Source organism: Artemia sp. Qi Xiang Cuo, chromosome 17, assembly GCF_049724085.1.
Source record: "Artemia sp. Qi Xiang Cuo chromosome 17, ASM4972408v1, whole genome shotgun sequence".
Classification (NCBI taxonomy): domain Eukaryota; kingdom Metazoa; phylum Arthropoda; class Branchiopoda; order Anostraca; family Artemiidae; genus Artemia; species Artemia sp. Qi Xiang Cuo.
In genome coordinates this window covers 42095454-42116036 of record NC_142810.1, presented here as the reverse complement: position 1 = coordinate 42116036, position 20583 = coordinate 42095454, and the positions used below count along the sequence as shown (strand labels likewise).

Sequence of the window (20583 nt, the reverse complement as noted above, 5' to 3'; positions counted from 1 at the left end):
CATGCATGCATATAATTGATTTGTTGCAAAATCGCATGAATCAACTTGAGCTCAAGCTAGACGAAATTGAGCAGGAGGGGAGAAGTGATTCCCTGTTATTTAATGGTGCGAAGCAGATTCCTTCGCAGAGTGTTGGGGGACACCATGAAGGGCGTATTGTTTGTCAAGGTGGGCCTTACTAATATTAAGGATTCAGACATAGTTAGTGTTCAGCGATTTAGAGTTGGATCAAATAATGCTCGAAGACCAGATAAAGTTGCCTCTAATCTCCTCCAGTTTCAATCAAAAGAAATAGCTCGCCATGTGTTTAAAGCGAAGAAGCAGCTTAGTGGCACAGGCTTACTCGTATTTGTAGCTGAGAACCTTACGAAACGTCTGCGCGGTTTTCTGAGCGCTTCAAGAGATAAGTTTGGAAATCGCAGTGTATGGTCTGATCAAGGCCGTATTTTTGTGCACGAAACTGAGACTACTCCAATCAGGCGTATCTGGTCAATTGATGACCTTTTATAGAGTTTTTTTTAATATTGTGTTATTTCTTTTTCTATCTTATCCGTCAAGTGCTATTTCTTGTTCTTTTATATGAAATACGATGATGTCTGATCAAGACCGATTTAGTCTTCAGGATTATTTATCAAGAAGTATTGCCGACAATGATGATAAACCGATTGTTGAGCTAAAGCCTATAAGGGACAGTGATTATATTCAGTTGCCGTCCATTCATGATATAAATGAAGAGTATGTAACTATGTTCTTGGAATGTCCATGGGACTACAAGCTACCTGGATATTTTGGAATTAATTGAACAATTTTCTTCTTCTTTTGATATTATAGGATTATGTGAAACATTTTTTTTAGTTCAAACCAGTCTCTCTCGCTGTATTTATTTCTAGGTTATGATCTTCGTGTTAAGAACTGAGAGGTGATGGGTCGTCGTGGCTTTGAATTCCTTGGAAAAAATGGGTTAAATTATAATGAAAGGGATGATCTTAGTATATGGATTGAAGGAAAGGTTGAAGTTTTTTCCATTGAAATTGAATTTGATGGGAGAAAAAATATAATTAGTATGGTGTATAAGCCGCCCAGTGCCCACCTGGAGGATTTTGCATGAGGTATGAGTCAGCTTATTTCAAAAGTACCGTCTGGAGCTAGTTATATTGCTATGGGTGATATTAATTTTAACCTGCTTGATCTGTTTAATCACAATGTTCATTTTGAAAATTTTATGATACCGAATGATCTATACCCGATTGTGAGTGTACCCACGAGGATTATTGGACAGAGTTCAACCCTATTTGATAATATCTTCGTTCGTTCTGCCAATTTGAAGCTTTGTAATGCTGATGTTGGGGCCTTTCCTCGTTCTGACCATCTTCCGTTGGTGAGCGTTATGAAGTCTCAGTTACACAGATCAAAGAAAAAGAAAATAAAGACAAGGTTAATGAAAAAAGGGAATCTTCAAAAGTTTGTGGGGGAGGTTAGTGTTATCGATTGGACCCCTGTGTTTTCTGAAGAAGAATCCCCTACGAGAGCACTTGATAATCTAATATCTGTTATTTTACCCATTTATGATAGCGCGTGTCCTATTAAGGTAATAAAAGTGAAGAAACAGAAACCCCGTAAGGCATGGATAACGAGTGAAATACTACAAGAAAGAAAGCTAAGGATTGAGCTTTATCAAAGATATCTAGATGATAAAAGTGATGGTTCATATGAATTGTTCAAAAAACAGCGCAATTTAGAGAGTAAATTACGTGGCAAAGCTATGGCCGAATATTATGATAGAAAGTTTTCAAATAGTAAAGGAAATATGAGAGAAACATGGAAACTGAGAAATGAAGTGACCGGTAGGAATGCTGAAATTGGAGACAATGAAGTACACTTTAACGGGTTCGCCCCTGATGATAAGTCTGGAATTGCAAATAAATTTGGTAATTTTTTCTCTAATATTGGTATTCAAGTACAAAATAGTGTAAAAAAATAGACGTCCACAGGTTCAAGAATGCATTATATGTGATAATAGAGGTGAGAGTTTTGAATTAGCCTTTGATCCGTGTGCAAGTGACGAACTGCTTAAAATAATAAAATCTCTGAAATCAAAATCTGAGGGAGTGGACGGCTTATCTCTCCGAGCGTTTAAGGCAATAATGCATTGTATTCTACCGTGTCTGCTTTTTATTGTAAACCTGTCACTTGAAAAGGACATTTTCCCTGATCAGCTAAAAGTTGCGAAAGTGATACCACTTCATAAAGATGGCCATAATAAGGAAATTGAGGATTGGAGACCGATTTCGATCCTTCCATTATTTTCGAAATTATTAGAAAAAGTTGTTCATAAACGTCTATATAATTTCCTACAGGCTAATGGTTTGCTGAGTGAGACCCAATTCGGATTTCGCATAGGGCACTCGACGACGATTGCTTTGCAACAACTTATGGCATCAATTAACGGGGGAATGGACAGAGGTGAAATACATTTGTCTGTATTTATAGATATTCGCAAAGCATTCGATACAGTTGATTTTCAAACACTATCAAGTCGAATGGATTCGTTAGGTGTCCGCGGAAAGCACTTAACGTGGTTTGAAAATTATCTGACAGTGACATCCCTCAAAGTAGTTTTGAATGATGTGCGCTCAGCAGCATTTCCAGTGATGTGTGGAGCACCACAAGGATCGGTGTTAGGTCCGCTGCTTTACCTCATCTACGTTGATCTCATGCGTCTTTATTTGAAAGATGTGTGTTTTACTGTGCTTGCCTCATCTGTGAATAACTTGGTGAGAAAAGCGAATCTCGTATTGAAAAGGCTGGAGATTTTCACTTCATTAAGTCTATTGTCTGTAAATGTTTGCAAGACATTTTTAATGACGTTCTGTAGAGTTGGTACATCACTGGATGTGTCTGGCCAGGTAACTTTATGTGGTAATCCAGTTCAGCAAGTTTATCATCTCCGCTACCTTGGTTTTTATCTTGATTGCCATCTGGCATAGAAATGTCACAGTGACACAATTTCATAAAAAATTGCCCGTGGGGTAGGCGTACTTCGACGTCTGCAGCACTTTCTCCCTCAAAGAATAATTCCAACTACATATTATTCGTTGGTTTATCCATATATCTCCTACGGTTTCCTCCTATGGAGCAGTAACTTATTATGCAACTATAGAAGAGTGCAAGTTCTCCAAAAGAAATCTGTTAGAACAATCGGTAGGTATGTCCAGGAAATACCTTACACATGTGCTTGTTTAAGGTTCCCGAAGATCCTTAGTGTAGGTCAGATAAGAGATTATCAAGCTACAGTATTTGTGTTTCAGTGGAAGAATGGTTTAACCCCTGATGTTTTTAAGAGTTTTTACCAAATTAATAATGACCTGCACAATTATGTAACTAGGCAAAGTGATAATACAGGTTTTTCTTTTATAGTTTATTTATCTATTATTATTTTTAATTCAGTTATTCATTTATTTATCTATTTTTTCATATATATATAGGTTATAGTTTATTTATTTCTGGTTTATTTATAATTGTTTTAATTAAATAGTCGAGGCTTACGTAAATAGTCGAGTTAATAGGTAAGTAGTGCGATCGCAAACTTTCATAGGTTTTCTCCAGTGCGAAAGTGCAGTTTAATTTATTTATTTGTGAATGTGGATTAAAAAACTTATGAACTTGCGTAACTTATAACCCTAGTCCTAGGGGCAGTGGGAGATTATGTCATTCCAGAAGGCATAGTTATTTATTTCAGCTATCGAACAAAACTAGTGCTGGAAAAAGCTTTAGAAAATTTTTCGCGTACATTTAAGATTAGGGTTTATGTCCCCTTTAAAATTGATTTTGCGAGAAGCCCACAGCTTCAACTTGTACCGGAAGTATCAGATGTTATAACTTTAGATTGTCAGATTAAGCAGTGTTTATCGATCTAGAGTTATGATAATACATATACTTTTTATTAGTATCGTTTATATATATATATATATATATATATATATATATATATATATATATATATATATAACACGAATTGACCTAAAAGGATGTTTTATTCTGTTTTTCTTGTTTACTAGTCAGTTTGTTATCTTTATGAAACGTTGCTTTCTTTGCCATCTCTTATTTGTTTTAACATCATTGCAGCGGTAGTAATTTGAATTACCTATTTCTTTTTGCCACACACCCTTTAGTAACTGATTATTCTCTTTACCACATATAATAATCAAAATTACTTATAACACTGATGTCATAATAATTTTAATAGGACTAGTATGTTTGAAAATAAAGTCTTTTGTTTATACTTTATTACGTATTATGTTATTTACATTAAAATGTATATATAGAGATTTTTTAAAACGCACAATTTACTTTTTCTTTCGCTTCTTTTTTCTATATTTTTGAAACTTCAAATATGTTTTGTTAGTTGTATCTTTAACGGTTAAGAAAAAAAGAATCCAAGAATGAGGGAGGGGTTGCAAGTTAATATTCCACCCCGTGTCTCAGAAGACCTTTCTTCAGCACTGGTTTAAATAACACGCATGAAAGGGCTTTCTACCGTAGCAAGCGAGCGGAGGCAACTAATGGCTGGGGCTAGAACTACTACTACTAACAACTCACCACAGCACCAAGCCGCCTGAGGCCAACACAGCTATGCATGCTCCTCCTCCATCCTAATCTATTCAAAGCCTCCCTCTTTTTACCCTCCTAGGAAGTTCCCATTTCTCTTAAATCTTTCTTCACATCCTCCCACCCCAACGAACTGCTTTCCGTTTAGCCCTAGACGTTTGTCCAAAAAGGAAGATCTTTGGCAATCTGCCATCCTTCATCCGCAGAACGTGCCCTAGCCATCTCAACCTTTCTCTCATTCTAGCTCTAGAAAGCGGGATTGAACCACACTTTTCGTACAGCCTACTGTTTGAAATACGGTCAGTCAGTCAGATACTAAAAACAATCCGTAGGCAATTTCTCAGGAAAACATATAACAAATCTTCTTCCGTTTTTCAGACCGACCATTTAATCAAATACTTTTATTAAAAGGTGCTACAGCACTGATTATCAATTTATGGATGATTCTACAATGACTGAAATATTTATGCCAATCTGGAAAGCAGATAAACCCCTATTAAAGGAATATTGGGAATCGAATAGCTTATCTCTAGAACAAAAATCCTCTGGAGATGATTATTACAATATTTTATCCGCTGATTTCTGCCATATACCTAATTATAATTATGCAATTATGCGTAAACTGACGAAAGCCATGTTATTTATAATGCTGAAACCTACGGCGTTTTGTAGACTACAGGCATCCTCAAAAATACGTAAAACTCGACTTAGAATGATTTCATACAAGGGCTCAAGAACAATGTTGCCGACAATTCCAACAGAGCGAGATGACAAAAAGTACCCAAAATGGATTTTTGCTACTAATATATTTTTAGGTACTAGAAAAACAAAACATTTATTTTCGCAACAAGGCTCAACATATCAACATATTTATTACTGGCTCCTTAACTTCAACAGTCGAAATTCACAAAATAAAAATAAAAGGGAAAATACAAACACGATAACAAAAAGTCTGACAGCAGAGAAATAATGAAAACAAGAAATAAAAACAAAACAAATAGGAATGCAACGGCAAAATCAAAAGGAACACAACGGCAGGAATTATACATCTTTTGTTAAGTACAAAAAACGATAGAGAGCGAGAGTGAGAGTCAGAAAAAGAGAGGACGGGGGAGAGAAAAAGAGCCAGAGAGAGAAAACGGTTTTAAAAAGATTAGTGTCAATGGCTCATAATATATGCGGTTCTTCACATAGCCTGGAAGGGAACAAAAAAAGGGAAAACCAACGTCACTTCAAACACAAAGCTCTACAATTCTGTAGATTGGATGGTCAATTTTCAGTGTAATGAGCCCAATATTGACAAAGAGTATCAAAAAATTGCTCCCTAAGCTCTTTAGTATCACTACGTGCTAAACACAGAGAAGCAGCCATAATAAGGTACAATCTTAGCAATAAAAATTTTCATTTGGAGTTCATCCTTCAATTCTAACTCAAAGAAGGTAAGTAGTACAACACAAGTTCTAAATTTCAGATAAGACTGACCTGCACATATATTTTTTCGACGTGTATTAATACTATGTATTAATACAAAACAAAAAAGCCTTTACCCCAAAAACCATAGTAAATAAAAACGGTACATTTGACCCCCCCCCCCCCCAAAAAAAAAAAAAATCTGCGAATTGACATCACTGATTCCCCAAAACAGGTAATAGACTAACATGTATTAGTGACTAAAATGAAGTTAAGTCTTTTTTTATGATGTATAGTTAGAGAAAAATAGGGTTGGCAATAAAAGAAAAAAGAACATTTAACAATGCACACATCATATTATAGAAGAACTGGAATTAGCAGAACAAAACTTAAAGTCATCAGGTATTTTTTAAACATTGCGTCAGGCAAGAACTTAATAGTCATTTTATATCTCATGAAACAATCCATGATAAAAAATTCACGCTCGAGCCAAGTTTGTGTCACACCGGTTAATAAAAAAGCGAAGATTTATGAATGATGTATTATTTTTCCTGCATTTTAACGTTCACACCTACACTGCAAGAGTGGCAATCAAAATGGAAAGAAAATAGTTTGAAAAGCATGCGTCATTTTGCTCTCAAATTTGGCCTATTAATATTATATCTTTGTACTGTTCATCAGATTCACATTGCAGAAAGTAAAACTATTTCCAAAAAGTGGCGTCAATTCACCAAAATTCGGGGGGAGGGGGGTCAAAAAATTTATTTTTCGAAGTTTAGGTGGGGGATCAAATTTGTTATTTTTTAAGCTTTCAATGAAAATACAAAAAAAAACGATAATTTCAATGCAAATACACCTTCCCAAAATTCATGCTACTGATTCTAAGCTTCCACATTTTCCAATTTAAAAATAATGATGCCAAAAATCTTAACTCTTATTGCCAAAAATTAGTTTTTATGCTCTTGTTCAATATAAGAATGCTCACTGCAATAAATTACGAACGGAACACACAATTGACGTTTTATTTATAAATAACCTTAATTTTATCCACAAGTCTGACCCTCGTGTGACCTCGGCATGATAAAAAAAAGTAGTATTGAAAAAAAAAACTATATCTTTACTTGTTTCCGTTGGAGAGGTTTTTCCTCAAATGAATCATATGACAACAAAACTACTTTTTTGTATATATTTTATTTTCAAAGTTTAGATGATCTTTCGCAACACTTTCAAGGTTGCTTAAACCTCACAATCAATTACATATCTCAATAAACCATTCTAAAATTTATGCTGCATCTATTATGTACTGCAGCTTCAAAGCTCTTAACACCCCCCCCCCTCCAGGAACCGAAATATACAAAATTAAAAAATATTCGGTTTTTGTGAGAATCACTTATTCGAAAAAACCTTCTTTTAAACCTTAGCCCTACAGTGAAACATTTTTTTAGGCTCACCTTCCAACGGAAAATATTATGCAACAACCCTTGACTTTAAAAGTTTATCTTGATGTTTTAGAATCACTAGGGAGTTTCCTAAAATTTTAAAAGCGCGGGCTTCAATTAAAAGCTAATTATGAAGTAAATAAAGTTTCTATCTCAAGAAAAAACAGGATTCTTGTTTTTTTTTCTATTCCCAAACTTAAATTTCAATTCAAGACCAGCAGTTAAACAATCTTTAGATAAACTCAAGCTTTCTATATTTGATAAATATGATTTAAACTAAATACAAAATGCATAAAAATTTTTAACTTGAAGTAAAACGTGGTATTCACAAAACATCCCTAAAAAAATTTATGCATGAGAAAACAATGCTAGTTCTCGCTAATGAAATATTAGCTACTAACCAAAATCAAACAGCAATTTGTAACTGAAGATCTTTTGCTACCCTTGCCATTCCCTTAGGCTAAACATTACAAATACCCACCCCATGGCTTGGATAATTTGTTTTACCAATAAACCAAAAAAAAAATGTGGAAAAAGACGGTGGGCATTGCCGGCACTGCTTCCACTTGTGCTGAACCTCTTTGGGTTTCCTCCCAAAGAAATGTTTTCACAAAATCTATCCATAAATTTAACATTCGGAAAAAACACAGCTAGAATTTAATAAATACCTTTTTTCGGTAATTTCATTAAAAAATAGCTTGGCTAAGTGAGACAGTCCACCCTTACTACAGAGACAAGTAAGTATTCATGATTGTTTGAAAGTAGTTTCCGGTGTTTTTGGTTATCATTATCTACTCATTTTCAACAATGTTTCGGTATTTTTCTTTTAATTTGCAGATAATTGATGTAGCTAAGAAATTGACTCATCCGTAAAATCAGAATTTCATCTTGAATCCAAACATAAAATTCATTTCCGTCGTAAATTCTTTGGATTAAGTTAAAAAAATTCCTAAGACTTTCCTTCTTGTCTTATAGAAACGCCATTTTATTAGTGTAATGGCATTCTGTTGAACTAATTCACCCTAATTTTCGTAAGTTGACCAAAAAATTTGCGGCAGAAACGAATGTTATACTAAGACTAAGGATACAATTCTAAACGGAAAAGCGGGTCTCTTTCTTAGCTATCTCAATAATTTATAAATCCAAACTTTTTTAAATTGTTTTCAAATTTATGTTTTTCAAATTGTTCAGGAAGGAAACGATCAATGACACGTAATGTAAACATGCATGATCCGATGTCTGCTGGACTTCACCAACATCAGTATCTCAAAGCCACCTTTTTATATTAAAACAACACATTTTTCCTACTCACCGTCAACACAAATAACTTTGATCATTCGAGGATTTACATTCCGAAACCGAATCAAACCAAACTAAATAAGTCAAATTACAGCAAAGATTAAGCTTTGTGAGGTAGGATAAAAGAAATGTTTTTCTTCAAAACATAAATTTTTTTTTATATATATGAAAAAAAACCTCAGTCATGGGTCAAATAGTTGGTTGTTATAACTAAAACCTCAAAATTAAAGACCTCAAATTTGGCCCCCCCCCCACAGATTTTGAAAAGTACGTTTTACCTCCTTTCGTGAAATGGCACCACTAGTCTCACAGTAGGAACTTAGGTACTTTCGGTGTGATAAAATCGACTATGATTTTAAAAAACATTTTTTTTTCAAAAAAAAAAATGTTTTTTTTTTAAAAAAAAAAAAAATCTTCCAGATTTTGAAAAGTACATTTTGCCTCCCTTCGTAAAATGATAAAATCGACTATGATTGAGCCAGAAATAATAGAAAACCGAATAGAAGAAAAACTTTGGCAATCTACAGCGGATATCAAAGCTAAATAAAATAAAAAATAAAGTATACTGGGGCTACAGACAGTATGTTGATACCTATCACGACCCTACTAAACGATAGCAACACCTATTGACAAAACTGCCAAAATAATTGATTCGAGCTTTTCCATGGGCTTATCATAACACGAATATTACAGAACATAAAATTGAAATGGCAAGAAATACAGTTTTTACTTTACAATATGCAGGACACTTGTACTACACGGATTTTCTGGGTCGCTTCCAATTTAGTTTACGTTTTATCCACTTTTTTTCTTCTATTTTCAATATTATTATTTCTTGCATCTATTCGTATTACATTTGCGCACTGAAGCGCTATATCTATCCTCAAAATGATAACTAAATTAAAAAACAATCAAGTTGAATTTAAAAAGAGGTAGCACAGTAAAACACGTTATTATCATGACAATAGCTTTATGTCGATACTAATTTATTCCCAAGCGCCATCTACTATTACTATGTCTGGATCTTTTGCTACATTCATCATGCAGATAGGGAAACTAGATTACCCAGTTTCTACCTTATCTAATTTCCAAAAATCATGCCCTGATATATCATAAATAGATTTAATAGAGGATGGAGGATCAATAATACAGGGAACAATCATAAATCTTAATATTGAAAATTAAACACTGGTAAACATGGTAAATTAGTAACTAGTGTAACTATGTAGTAGTGCCATATGTAACTAGTGCAGTAGTCCTTTGTAATTTAATTTTCATCTACATATTTTACTATAATGTCACCTGACTAACTATAATTTGACATTGATCAACTTAATGAATTCCGAATGTGAATATAGTTAGCGCTGTAGACGTTTGTTATTTTGTTTTATAATGCTACCTTAGCAGCTATAATTTACTATTCACCAATTTAATAAATTAAAACATCAGAGGGGAGGATCTAGATCAAATCTTGAGGGGGGGAGGGGGAGGGTAATGTGACAAGAGCGCCAATAACCAAAATATGGGGAGGGGGGTGACAAGGGCGCCAATAATTTACCAAATTGACAAATTGATTTGAATAAAAGAGTGAAAAACAGAAAAACAAAGGAATGAGGGCACCATAAAAATCTTGGGTGCGGGGTCCCCCCAGCTCCCTGGCTCTGCCAGTGAGACATCATACATAATTAGACATCATAAATAGTCAGACATAATTAGCGTTGCAGACGTTTGTAATTTTGTATTTATCCAATCGTGTAACTATAATTTGACCTGTGTAACTATAATTTAACGTTGGTCAACTATCCACCTAGTTTCTATGACGTTAAGACTAAAAATGCCATGGTTCTGGGTTGAAAGGTATCGTACATACCATAGAAACATTCAATTTTGACTGAGTCATATGAGCTTTTGATGCATAAGAAGTGTTTTTTTTTTCTTTATTATTTTTTTTTTTATAGATCGAGCAATTGAATCTTTAGCTATTCCATAGCCCCCATACACAAAGAAACACTTTTTACAACGTGTTTAAGGCTTTCAATGTCATGGTATGAATGACTAGTGAATAATTTCGCAGTTTTTACTATAAAATTCAGTAGCTTTTCATAAACAAAATCCAACACAAAGTTGAAAATTTCCACACCTGACTTGATGCAGACCCGATATTAGGGTGAACGAATTAGCACTAGGATAAGACGAACAATATGAAAAAAAAAGTCTAAGGAAGAGGCCAGTTTGCATCAATTAGAATACTTTGACAGAAAAAACCAAGTGCACACATTTTTAGCTCAAGTTGGCAGTTTTTATTCAAAAATATTTCTACTTCAGATATTCTCTCTATAAAAGACTGAAAAGCAACATTGCGGGAATATCAATTTACCACAAATATTTGCTACTTAAACCGTATATGACGGTTGGACAGACTTGGAGTATTGAAAAATGAAGAGAATCAAAACAAAAATAAACCTCGAGTATTCGAAGTAGAAGGCCTAAAATACCTTGTAACACCATGGATACCAAATATCACCATTTTTAGCAGTCTGAATGCGTCATTACAAAGCGGATCGCAAATACCTTTCCAATGAGTAATTTCTCACACCCTCTACCTTCATTTCTATTTATAAATGCAATGAAAACATAAATATGAGTTGCAGGTAAAATTTCTAAGCACTAGTGATAGAATATTTCGACCTCGCGTCCAGAAATCCTTATAATAAAAAAAAATAAAGAAAAGAGAGACTTAAAACTAGAATATACAGAAAAAAGTAGCATTAGAAGATGAAAAAGCCCTATAAGAAACGAAAAATAAATAACAAAAAACGAAACAGGCTAAACATGAAAAAACTATTGTCTTTGTTTTGCGAAGTTCCAAAAAAAGTTTGCAAAAAAGGAGGTTTTCAAAAACAAAGAGATTTTTAATTGCATTCCCACACTTTTTCTTGGTGTAAAGCGTTTGCACCTTTTTGTATTAATCCTTTATTTCTTTTGCATTTGTATTTTGCATATTTCTTCTGTATTGTACTATATTTTGTAGTAATTTCTTAAATATATTCTTTACCAGTTTAGTAGTTTCCTTTTTTTCTTCTTCGTCGATAAGCATTTCCAGACATGAAGCCGAAATATTAGGGCATTTATTTTTTGATTAACATTCTGATGTCAATACAAAGATTTTGGCTATTATCTATCTGCCATACATGCAAAACCAAACCCATTCTACATTTTTATTTTGATTAACTCATTGGCATCTGGGGTCAAGTAAATACAAAATCTCTGATATGCAGAATGCAGCAACAGCAAGAGAGGCAGGCGAGCCGTTCCCAATAAGACCAGCATGGGAAAAATAAACAAATTTATATTATACTGGTTTTTTTTTTGGGGGGGGGGGGCTGGGTAGCCAAAGTACAAGCTCAGAAGCATGACTTAATGTACCTAGGACAGTGCAAATAAATTCTGATTGTTTGAATTGATTAAGTGAAAATCTATATAACCACGTATCTCTTAAAAATTAGTGAAAATCGGGGGTTCAGTTTCTAACTAAAAAGAACCCCTTATGTAGTTACGTAGTGTTTTAAAAAAAGACTGAGCTCTAAAAAAAGAAGTGCTGGTGAAAAATTTGCTAAACTTAAGCTATAAATATACTATATCAAACAGCTTAAGAAGATATAGCTTTCTTTGAAAGTGAAGTCAATATTTCCTTTTTTATGGGCTATAGCCCAATTTGTTCTTTTATGGGTTATTTTCTCATCTCTATTGTGGCATTTTTCAGAAAAGGCTCCGAGGAATCACATTTTATCGGATTATTGGTATTCAAAACTTGAATATCATGTATATCATGGATAACATATCATTGGAAATCAACAGATTGTTAGTGTTTTAATTTTTATGGGCGAAAAGTGCTGCCAAACTTAGCTAATTAGGTTTATTAAATCATTCTCAGCTTTCAAACCGGAAACACTGACAGAAAATATGGTACAGCCCTGAAAACTTCATAGTTTTGAAATGAAAAAAAGTAAAATCTTAGCAAAACACGGTAATAATTTAAGAATATGTTCATCTTTGTTTTGTTAAGTACAAGTTTGATCTTAGTTTATGTTAAGTTTAAATTTATAAGAGATTACATGTGATGAAATGGTGAATTGGAAATAAAAATGAAAATGTCTACCATCTAGCGTCGCTCTTCGGGGATAACTTGATACTACGGCAAATCCAGTAGGGTAGTCGAGAAAATAGAGAAACGTACAAATAATGATGTTTGAGTAGCATTCATGGCCATATCATCATAATAACCATTTACAATTATTAGTGATCAAATTTTGCATTATTACCAGAAACTAGCTCCAAAACTGTTTTAGGAACATCACGTTTGGGAATAGTCGGTACCCAGCATGCCCAGCAAATATACGAAAGGTTTTCAGAGAAATAAACTCCCTTTTCTGATTTTTGGCTTTTATTTAAAGTAATAATTATTCTATATTGTACTGTATAGTATATATCTTGTTATACATTTTATAGTTATATTACAATTGCAATTATCAAATAATATTTACCAATTTCTATATGTAGATCTCTCATTACGAAATGCATGTAATTGGTAAAATATCTACCAACACTGAAAAATCTTTTGATATAAAGTTGGATTGCAAATTTCTATTTATCAATTTGTTTTTAATTCAAAACACAAACGATTCAAATACTATTGCACCTCATTCATTTTACTTTTTTCTCCGTTTTTCTATTTATGTTCCAACCCTTTGTTCATTTTTTCAGACATCTTTTCAATTAAATTAGGTTAATTTAATTAGAAACTTATCAAAGAAATTAGAGAGAGTCCCCCTCTTTGTGTTTATATGTTACCGTGAATGTCCAAAATTCCTTTTTCTCTGCTTAAATTCAATCAGCTTTGCGATTCAGCTTTTTAGTCTTATGCAAGCTATGATGGTAAAAGTTAAAGTTAGCTTAGATTATGTTAGTTTAGGTTATATTAGGTTAAATTTGATTCTAAATATCAGAAATGGGTAAAAAACCTAACCTAATCTAACCCGACCTAACCAAACATAATCTAATCCTAATCTGTGGCCATCAACCTTGCATTAAACTGAAAAAGTTGACTGGGAACGTTGACTAAATCCAAGGAGAAAAAAAGAAATTTCGAACATTCCCCGGCGAATATCGACATTCACGAACATCGAACATTCATGGTAACATATACACAAAACGGTCCATATTCAGTTGAAACTCAGCTTTAAAAAAAGACTAATACCTTACCCTGTCTCACAATTAAGTACAATTCCAACTAAAGTTCAAAATATTAACGATTAATGAGAACAGCTTAAGTTTCTCACTCTTAAGAAAATCGATTTTTTTCGAGAAAAATTTCTCATCAAACCTCTCCAATGGTAAACACTTGAATCGATTCCGTCTCCCTGCAAGACACATCTGGGTAAAATAATCCACCCTAGAACTTATCCGAATTTACCCAAATTATCCATTGTTTCAAGTCTTCCATTAGTCATACTGGCAAATATGAATGCTGGCTTTTTGCAGGAGCCTAGATCCCCGTTGGCACCACGCCAGAGAATCCAAAGTAGGTCTTTGAAATCAAGTTGTAGCCTAATCTGATATTAGTATAGCCCCCAAGTTTAAGAGTTTTTTTATAGCATCAAAAGTTGATGTATATACCAGACTCCCTCTAAATATGTATGTAGATTAGAACCACTGTCTGACAGAGAAACGGAATTATGCACAGAAGGTGGCACGGAGGGAAGACACTATCAGCAAATAGACCTTGACGAACAATTTTGGCAGATTTAATAGCCCTTGAAGTGGTCTTCAGAAGTTCCTAATCCAGAAAACATATCTGTTGCCTCCTTCGAAGTGAATTGAACAAACCCGCCCTTAAAAATACCTAGGTAAGGAAGCAGACAACTAGTGGCATATCAAGTCTTTAGTAAAATTTAAACTATCTGAATTCCACTACATATATATGAATACTACCGTATTGTATGAGACCTTACCCAATTTCAGAGGTACCGATACCAAGTATAGTTGATTCAATACATTTCAGCACATTCTTCAACTAATTTATAACGTATTTACTAGCCGAAATATTACAGGAGTTACTGCAGTACTCTCAAATTTCGGATCTCCTTTCAGAGCAACGACTAACTAGATATACTAAGCCTTTTTGAATTTTTTTTTATAAGTAATTACGTGAGTATAGTCAACCCTTATTTTACATTATCAGGGAGAGTATTCTCTCCATCTTATAGATATCTAATTCTCCGAAATCGGTACATAAGAAAAAAAATCAATGTATAAATGTTTCAATGGAATATTATATTCCTGTGTATTGATTTATTTTAATCTATTAATTTTGTGAGCGGGTGGTCATGAGTTTGACCCCTACTGATGGCGGAACTTCCGCTATTCATTACATGAAATAATATTTACTATATTTTTGCCATTTTCTATGTGGAAACTTATGGCCCACCCAGAGGATTCAGGATAATACAAATATTTGCTAGTTTGCTATATCCTCAAGAATTCGTCCTATTCAGTTGAAATTTTTTTGCTGATGTGAAAAAAAAAGAAAAAAAAGAGCTAACTCTGTGGTTAGTGTCCCAGTTGTTACATGGCTGTTTTATATATATGTACAATCAAAATATTTGATTCTTTAGACAATTAAAAAATTAAATTATAAACAAAATTTTGTTAATGTAAATAAAGAAAATCTTCCCTCCCGCTAAAGCTGTAAATGGTGTTCTATTTGATTCATCGCATTCTGTCAAAGATCCTCAATCAATGAAATAAGATTTCGTTACATAGAAAACTAAAAATAACAAAACATATCCAAAATATTAATCAACAGCACTCTCTAGGCAAAAGCACGCATCTACTAAATGATTCTGAGGCAAACGACTTGTAGGTTAAAAAAGAACACTTGGATATGTAGGTAAAAAATGAGGGCGTTATATATTCGCAGTTTAAAGTAAAAGGGCATTTAGCCCTTCTTCTTATAAGGTCTGCTCAAGTAATGGCTATCTAAGTGCACAAAGGGCATATATTTGGCTTGATGTCAAATACCTTCATTGAAATTGTACACACAAGGAATGCAGACGTTTTGTATACAAATAGGAGAATTTGACTAATTTTTGCGCGAAAAACTGAAAATATTTCAGTTCAAATATTTAAAATATGTCAAAAACTGAAAACTAATATTATGCATACTTGAACTGAACCGTACTGTCGAAAAATAAGTCAGAGTACCACAGGGCGTGAGATACGTGCTTTTTCCATTTTACAACTATTCAAGCAGCACCGGTATCCAAACCCAAATATTAAATACTAATAGTTTGAAAAATTATTATAAGGAAGTGAAATTAATTGTGCTTTCACTCATGCGTTTCGCAATCAATTCTTCAAAACTTGGGTCAAGAACAGGGTGATAATTAGGATTCACACAGTCAAATCCCTCAAATTCATCACCACGAAGCTGCTTTAATATCTCCACTGCTTGCTTACTCAAAGCTGTCAACTTCGGTTTCTGCTTTCGAAAGAAAGTGTCAAAATTCTCTGCTTTTCTTTTATCACCCTAGAAACAAAACAAAAGAGCTAGAAAACAAGCATGCAAACTAAAAAGAATTAGAAAAAAAAAATAAGAAGCGTGCTATTACAAGATGAAAAGGTCTAATTGCGGGTCAGCACTAAAGACTAATAACTAAGGGCTAAATGTGGGCCAGCCATGGCTCGGAACTGAAGCTAGGCTTGTTAGTTATTTTGGTTTGTGCAGGTTTTCCTTAGATACACTATTTTTTTTCGAATATACTCTTACCTTTTCAAGCATTTTATAATCATGAAAGTAAAAGAAACACGTATCATACTACCTTCTTTTCTTCTGTTTTACAATAATCTAAGGTGATTTGAGCTATGAAATTGATCTAACTTTTTTTTCGAACATACCTATTTTGATGATTAAATCAGATAGACGACAATCCTGACATTTTTTAACTTTTGTTCGTGATTACAAACAGTGAGACAGCTTGAAATTGCACCCTAGCAAAACCTGGTATCCCCAAGAGGGCCTAGGCCTCGAGTTACTTTGATGATCCCGTCCATTATAATGATAATAACTACTACTACTACCACTAATAAATTTCTGTTGCACCAAGCAGCCTGAGGCCAACACAGCTGCGCACACTATTCCTCAAATCTATTCAAAAATTCACTCTTTACCCCCTTCAGGGAAGTTCCAAAAGATCCTTGCGATCTTTTCCCTGCCCATTCACGAACGACCTAGTCATCTCAAATTTTTCACATTATAGCCCTAGAAAGTACGATAGAACCATATTTTTCGTGCAGCTTGTTGTTTGATATACGGTCAGTCAAATAGGTACTCAAAAGTATCCGTTGAAAATTCCTCTGGGAAACCCAAGAAAAATTGAGAAAAGATCCAGACCTGAGAAAAGACCCGCGAAAATTGGATTCTTAAAGCCTTCCCTTTGGTGTCCTCTGATTTTGCATAGGACCCTTGTATCCTAGGCTCTAATCAGAAAAAATAAAACTACGACCACTACACAGACCAGTGTTGCCGCCTTGAATCAAAAAGCATTTACAACCAAATTGAAAGTCTACCACTACACTTGTAATTTAACTCATTTGACAGTAGGGAAATGAGGTGACAACTTATATGAAAGGAGGTATGGAACTGAATTGACAACTGAGGGAACACTAAACTGACTTTATAGTCTTTATAAGTCAACCACAATCCTTTGAATTCAAGTATATCCCCCTTTTTTCCTTAAATTTATAGTCAATATTAGAATTGTTTGAAAAAAAGCGGTTTGATTAAGGCTCATCCACAATGAAATTTTGCTAAAATCGAGCTCTGATGCTAATGTCAGATTTTAATGTTTTCAGATTCTAATGTTTATTCAAATTTTGATACCGAACAACATCGCACATCGAAATTATTATAAAAAGAAAGAATTTTTCAAAATAAATTATCAAATTGGTCGGCTTTTTCAAATCAAATAACCTCCAATTTTGGTCTGTAGGTATATGGACCAAAATTGGACCAAATTTGTTTGGACCAAAATAGTTTTGCTCTGAATACTCTGATACTTTATTCATAAATTTCAACTTACAGAAAATGCAATGGATTAAGCAAGCGAAGAGCACTAAAACTCGAGATAATAGCTTAAAAAAACAACAAATATATATATATATATATATATATATATATATATATATATATATATATATATATATTCCAAGATAGCAATAAGCTACTAACAGAAACTAGCCTATATAAGATATCAAACCAAATGTCAAACCAAACTTACAAAAGAAATGAACCCTAAGACAAACAGAAATAAAACAACTAACAAAGTCAAATATTAACTACCAGGAATAAGAGTAATAATTCCACCCCCCCTCTAAATCTTTCAAAAAGCTAGAGTTTTATTTGGACTTTACTGAACTCGACAAGTTGGTTTCGATCGAAAATTTTATAAAGACAATTGATCTCGCATCTACAATTGAAAAGAAATTTAGTAACTTTAAAATTTTTTTAAAGATCTTTAAGATTTTCGAAGATCTTTAAAAAATTTTAAACTAAAATCTTCATCACAGATGTTTTGTATTGAACTTTAAACTAGTTTTATTTTTTACTTTATTTTTTTTATATCATGTTTGCAAGCACAAATAATAAATGTCCCTTAAGCAGAGTCCGATGGATAGAAATACCACTTTGATTTGAGACAATTCCAGACAGTTTTAATTTTGACTTTTATTACTCATTTTATAACTCTATTCATTGCTTCGACCATAGCCGACTGATAATTCAATAAGTTTTATCAAACTATCAAAACCGTAATTCATAGAAGGAAGACAATATTGGGCTTTAAGGACTTGAAGGAAGACAATATTGATAAAAATTAATGACGCATAAAAATAATACGCATCAAGAATGCCGCATCAAAATAATACGCATCAAGAATGCCGCATCAAAATAATACGCATCAAGAATGTCGCATCAAAATAATACACATCAAGAATGCCGCATCAAAATAATACGCATCAATATTTCGCATTAAATTAATACGCATCAAGAATGCCGCATCAAAATAATACGCATCAAGAATGCCGCATCAACATAATACGCATCAAGAATGCCACATCAAAATAATACGCATCAAGAATGCCGCATCAAAATAATACGCATCAAGAATGCCGCATCAAATAATAAAACTAAATTCGTTGCCACAGCATAACTTACATTAAAACATTATCGTGGGAATTCTGACCAGTGTTTTTTAATGAAAAACCAGAAACTATTAAAAAGAAGAGGCCTATAAGTATTCCCTTGAAAGCCTTTAAAACAGCAACAAATACAGCTAGTTGGATACAGCAAATACAGCAAGAATAAAATATTATTCTTGAATGCGAATAAATACACCATTTTCATTCTCAAAGCATGGCCCAGCTGGTTTAGTTTATCACGTTACTTTCAAACAATTCGTGGTAACGAACTCTAAGTAAGGAGCGACCCAATAGCAACTGAAACTCTAAAAAACGGAATTTTGATACCAATATATACATCAAAAGAATCAGATTTTAATGCTCATTTCAAATATATAAGTTTCATCAATTTTAATCCAGTCCAACAAAAGTTACGCGCCTGAGAAAATTTGGCTGATTTTCGAAAAATGGAGGAAAGACCCCCTAAAAGTTATAGAACCGTAACGAAAATCACACCATCAGATTCAGCGTATCAGAGAACCCTACTGTAGACGTTTTAAGCTCCTATCTGCAAAAATAAGGAATTCTGTGTTTTTTTTTCAGAAGAAAGATCACGGACGCGTGTTTATCTGGGTTTTTTTTTCCCCACGGGTGATCGTATCGACCCAGTGGTCCTCGAATATCGTTGGAGGGCTCATTGGAACGGAAAATAAAAGCTCTAGTGCCCTTTTTAAGTGACCAAAAAATGGAGGATAACTAGGCCTCCTCCCGCGCTCATTTTTTTCCCAAAGTCTCCCGATCAAAATTTTGAGATACTCATTTTCTTTAATATAGTCGAAAATCTAATAACTATGTCTGTTAGGATGACTTAATCCCCCTAAGTCCCCAGGGGGAGGGCTGAAAGTTTTGAACTTTACCCAATGCTTACATATAGTAGCCTATTGGTTATTAGGATAACAGCGTAATTCTTTTTGAGAGTTCAAATATGCAGACGTTTTCAGGGGAATTTTTTCTGGTAGTGGGGGGGGGTGCAAATAGCGACGAAGACCACACTGCCTTTCCATCATAAACAATAAGTAGAACAACAGGGAAATTTTTATACAAGACAGTGGAACGCAACTTTAAATGAATATTTTGACCCTTTAACCAAGGGCCATCTTCAGAAACACCAACGAAGAGAATGAAAAACAATACAAAAGAAACTTACATTAAAATTCGATCATTAGAACTGAAAAGAGTTTTTTTTACAAAAAATCTTTTTAAAACAGCGCTATTATCATTACTTCAAGGAAGTTCAACCAGGACTGGTACACCAAGCGAAGTGGACAGAGAACAATTCATTCAAATGGAATAAAAATACTTACAGACAAGCTTTTAAAGCTAATCTCGCCTTCTTGGCAGCCAGCCTAGATGGTCTATTCGTAACAGGTTGAGTGGAGTTATTTACTGTTTTTTTAATATAATTAGTTAAATCATTTTTAATTAAATTTGTGTATAGGGCATTAAGCGAATATTCCCCCAAATCTGTTTTTAAAGAAATATTACTATTTATTTTGATTTTAATTTCAATTGCCTCTCGAACAACCTGTTT

At 33.6% G+C, this 20583-nt stretch overlaps 1 protein-coding gene across 4 annotated transcripts in view; it reads right to left on the bottom strand.

Annotated features, from left to right (window-relative positions):
- Positions 1-20583, bottom strand: part of Pkc53E (Protein C kinase 53E) — a 150421-nt gene that overhangs the window by 21331 nt on the left and 108507 nt on the right. For 2 of the 4 annotated variants that reach the window (XM_089103124.1, XM_089103123.1), the window contains exon 10: positions 5440-16344. The exons of the other annotated variants lie outside the window; for them this stretch is intronic. In XM_089103124.1, the coding sequence (XP_088959250.1) occupies positions 16117-16344 (228 nt within the window). In that variant the 3' untranslated portion in view covers positions 5440-16116. Of the gene's footprint in view, positions 1-5439; positions 16345-20583 lie in introns of those variants that run through there. 4 annotated transcript variants of the gene reach the window in all.